This window comes from Anopheles aquasalis, chromosome 2, assembly GCF_943734665.1.
Source record: "Anopheles aquasalis chromosome 2, idAnoAquaMG_Q_19, whole genome shotgun sequence".
In the NCBI taxonomy this organism is placed as follows: Eukaryota; Metazoa; Arthropoda; class Insecta; order Diptera; family Culicidae; genus Anopheles; species Anopheles aquasalis.
The window spans coordinates 71,966,440-71,970,814 of record NC_064877.1 but is presented as its reverse complement, the minus strand read 5'-3'; the positions used below and the strand labels follow the sequence as shown (position 1 = coordinate 71,970,814).

The following is a 4,375-nucleotide window of genomic DNA, read 5'->3' as shown; positions in this document are numbered from 1 at the left end:
AGGCGCCGGTGTTGGATTCAAATGCGATTTTAGCGGCTTTTAAGTGGCGTAGGCACCTTGTGGTATGCGTTTCCCAGGTGGTGCTGGTGTTAATTGATATTCTTCTGTTTGAAAAAGGAATTGAATTGCCATCAAATAAAAATTAGATATTTTTATCCGCAAAACCGTTGAAGCGCCTGGAATATTCAAAATCATCCCAACGATTCCGTCACGTAACCGTGACGTTGAGCCCGCTGGGGCCGTCACGGTGAGCGCGCAGAGACCGGCGTCGCGTTTCCATGGCAACGCATCCTAGTAACCTATGGCGCGGCCGAGTTCCGCGCTCAGAGCCGCGAGTTTTTGTTTTTTCGACGGAAGCGTTCGAACGGGGAGGTTGTGTCGTGGTGTGTCCGGTTTGCAAGTTTTTTGTCGGTAGTTTTCGCGATAATTAGCCGAAAAAATGGTTCATTCACACAGCCCACAATCGAGCGCGTTCAACAGTAAGTTGAACCAGAAAAAGGCGAAACCACTGTCGTCGTTTCTCTCTTCAGCTAGAACTCCACTGCGCGGTAAGCTTCTTGGAAGTGAGGGGTTTTCGGGAACGATCCTGGCGTTACGTAAGTGGTTTTTTTTCTCATTCTTGTCTCCCGTAACTAGACTTGCCCGCAAATGTGGAGGACCCTAATCGAAAGCCGAACAATGATGGGAAAGCTGCAGTAAAGGGAAACGATTCTCTTAAGAAACCTTTGCGAGTGTTAGATAATATTCAACCGAAGAAGGTAGAACCGAAACGTTCGCAAAATGTTACATCGGGTGCTGTCGGTCACCGTACGGATCGACAGAGGACGGCAGCTCGTTCGAAGCCATCGGATCACCGTCCGTTCAAGGTGTACGATGATGCGAGCGAAGAACAGGTTGCTTCGATGCGCACGCGTAGAAGTTCTGCGCGGGATGAAGCAATCGGTAAAGTACGTCGTGCTTTGCTGAATCAAGAACGGGCAGCTATCAATGACCACGATATCGTGCATGGTCGTAGCAAACAGGAAGCTACTCCGCTAATGAATGAATTAGTGAGCCCCATAAAGGCGAGTCCTTTAGCTACACAAAACTTCAATGTTAAGGCGTTTGAAAAATCGCCAAATGGGACACACTTCGTCGAAAAGGAACCCTTTTCACCGGTATCATTCCTGGCCGTACCAACTAACTCTCCGGTAACACCGATTCCACCGATAACCTCCACTCCAACAGCAGCAGCACCAGCTACGGTCACTCCGGTAGCAACATATGTTCCATCTCGCTGTCCATCGGCATCTCAGGCCGACTGTACACCCACTCTAGCGGAAGGCTCTGGTACAGATATCAGTTTGGGTGCTAAGTCCAAGCCTTATGATCCTCCAGCGTCACAGTTCCTTCGTCCGTTCAGCGGTGACTCAGCTGATGAGCTTGCACCAGTACTGGCAACATGTAGCATCGCCGCCAAGCCTGCTGATATGCGTCCAATACTTGGGCGTAAAATTGACAGCAGATCACCTGGACCCTGGTCGAAACCAAACAACGTTCCGATGCGCACCCTCTTTCGGACCAGGATCTCCCCAATCACGAAGTTACCAGGGTTCGAGGATCTGACGGAGTACTTTCCGGATCGAGTCCAGGAGATACAGCATTTCTACCGTCAGAAGGAACATCGGCGTCTAAAGGCGATCGAATCAATGATGTTACAAAACACAAGACAAACAAAGCACGAGGCTGGCAGTGCAGTACCATCGACAGATTTACGCAGGGAACCAACTGAACGGAATGGTTTCGGTGGACTGCCGGTTGATAAGCACCTCGGCTGCAGCTCTGAGAACAAGTATGGGGCGATTGGACAGACGAAAAATGGATATGCTCCCGGTGTTTGCGCTCGTCAGCGTGGTCCAAAGCAGGCAGTCATACAACAGCGCATCAGCTACGAGACCGAGGAGCTGTTGCGTATGAACTTTCTCGTTTGTGGAAACTTGTGGTATGACAGGGTGGACAGTATGGGCGCGGGAAACACATTGTCCCAATACTTTTAAAACCCATTTTTCCGACATCTCTTTCCGCTTTCATCCCCTTTTTTTGTAGTCATTCGAAAACGCAGACTAGAAACAAGAAGGGCGTTAGATCGAATGTCGCCCATGGCACTGCCATCCGAACAAGGCGTTAGGATGAGGAGCTAGTGAAGAGAGGAAGGTTTCGAATTGAATCGATGTTTTTCTTCTTCATTTTCCATCGAAGCATCTGCAGAACTTAGGGAGGGAGTTTTGGAGAATAATTCGCGAGCTGCTTAGAGACCTAACCGGTTGCCTGAACGTTCAGCATGCCAAGCAACCATCCATCCGTTCGCAGATGCATTGAGTTAGTTTTTGTCGTACCACTTTTCAGTATTTATTCTAATATTTTGCATTCCAAAACGTAGAGAAGAATCGATTCTCTCATTAAATATGTTTAATTGCACAATATTCAAACAGTAGTTATTGTTACTTATTTCAATCGAAAATAAATCGAAACAATCTATCTCCCCTAAGGCCAATTGAAGAAGAAAAAAAGGAAAACCACAAACAATCTCCCTGGATGCTGCGTGGGAAAATAGCGTTCGCGGAATTGGCCAGACAGTATGTCGCGCATTTCGCTTCTACGACAGGAATCAACTCGTCTCCTCCTTCCAGCGCTATCGCATTGGTATTTCATGAAACACTTTCGTGAGTGCGCTCTTCAAGTTTCTGTGCACAAAAATGCACTTCATCACCCATGAACATAATCATGCTGGTTTGTCGTAGACAAGCCATCGCAACATAAAGGAATGTCCTGCAAAAAGAGAGACAGAGACAGCATCGGCCCCTGATTAGTATAGTATCCGTTGGCAATGCCCATTTCCATCCGATAAGGAGATATGGTCCATTTGCTGTGCGGTCCCAAAGAGACACTCCGGATCGCCATCAATTTATTAAAACTTCATTAGCCCCCCGGGCCTCGAACAGACCGGAGGCGCGTGAATGATAAATGAGCATCACGGGCCACATCGCACTCATCGGCTGCAGCATATGTTTTCGGGGGGTTTTTTTTAATTTTCTTTCCCATTTCCATCTTCTACCAGCCAGGTCCGCCAGCTAGACAAGCAAAAATGTGTCAACCACATCGTGGCGTTTGTCGTTTTTAAGTTGTGTCACCATTTTTTTTTCACCTTCACTTTCGGCCCAGCTTCATTGACAAGTGGTCTCGCGATGGATTATGTGGCCACATGCGGCGAGCATAAAACCATGACCGACAGATGGATGAGCGAGGCTTAAGCAAATCTTTTCGCCTGCGCTCGGTAGCGGTTACGGGTGTTGTGACAATAATGTTCCACAGCATACATTTCCCACCGCAACCGAGGAAAATGGATCGTTTACTTCTCCCGAGTGGCATTAATGAGAGATTTTAGCTGCGTTTGGTTTTTTGCTGCGTGGTTCATTCATGCGACTGCGAGATTCCAAAATCCCAACCATCTTATCACAACCTCCCGCGGATCGCCACCCTCAATCCGTTGGCCGCCGATCGTTTTGGTGCGGAATGCGCTTGTGATGTGATAATATCGTGCTGCGCGGATCATCACCATTCACTAAACGGTTCTCCCTTTCCACACCTCATTCCGGTGTCGTCTGGTAGCAGCCCTTTCTGGTGGTGGAATTCCTTACATTTTGCTCGATAATTTATTCTCCCAAACTGAAACCAAAGGCAGGATCAAGTTCTGTTGCAGCCACGAGCAAAGGAGTGCACATCATTAATGCCCGGAGGCATCGAATGGGATCGGTCCGGAAGTTTTGCGTCTTTGAAGATCGATCTGGCCCAGACAACCGAGCACTCCGATAAGGGAACAGAACAAAACCACGGGTAGGATAGGATAAACCAGGCTTCCGTTGCCCTGCTTCTGGTGTCTGGTCCCTGTGACGAAAGTGAAAAGTAGTTTCCGCCTCAGACCCCTCATGCTTCTCGGGCTACCAGCGCGACCGAAAAACCGAACGACATAATTAACATGTTTTGGGCAATAAATCAGTTTTCCCTGACATCTGACAACGCATTACACTTTATCAATTAAAGAAATATTAATTTATATGGGAACGAGCGTGCCGGATGGCTCTTTGGTGCCGGCCACTCCGGCTCCGGACACGCATATGTGCTGGATGCTATTGGGTTCCGCGTTTTTGGTTTTCGTGGTCCTTTTTTTGTTCGTTTTTGGGTTCGATTTTTGGGCCGATGGTTGTTTCGGTGTTGCTCGAAATTAGAACCCACCATTGGGGTTTCCCATCGCTTCGTGGGTGCAGCACAGGGGACACAGGCGCCTCCGCCGTGTTCCTTCAGGACGACAGTACACGGTGGAGTGAGAGGAACATGC

The 4,375-nt window shown here is 48.4% G+C and overlaps 1 protein-coding gene across 1 annotated transcript; it reads left to right on the top strand.

Annotated features, from left to right (window-relative positions):
* The first annotated feature begins 420 nt into the window (after nucleotides 1-420).
* Nucleotides 421-2,190, top strand: LOC126576988 (uncharacterized). The gene is made up of 4 exons (XM_050238335.1): nucleotides 421-548; nucleotides 637-947; nucleotides 1,584-1,981; nucleotides 2,086-2,190. Exons 1-4 carry the CDS (start codon nucleotides 440-442, stop codon nucleotides 2,165-2,167), a joined length of 900 nt encoding a protein of 299 aa, XP_050094292.1. The 5' UTR covers nucleotides 421-439; the 3' UTR covers nucleotides 2,168-2,190.
* Nucleotides 2,191-4,375: the final 2,185 nt, after the last annotated feature.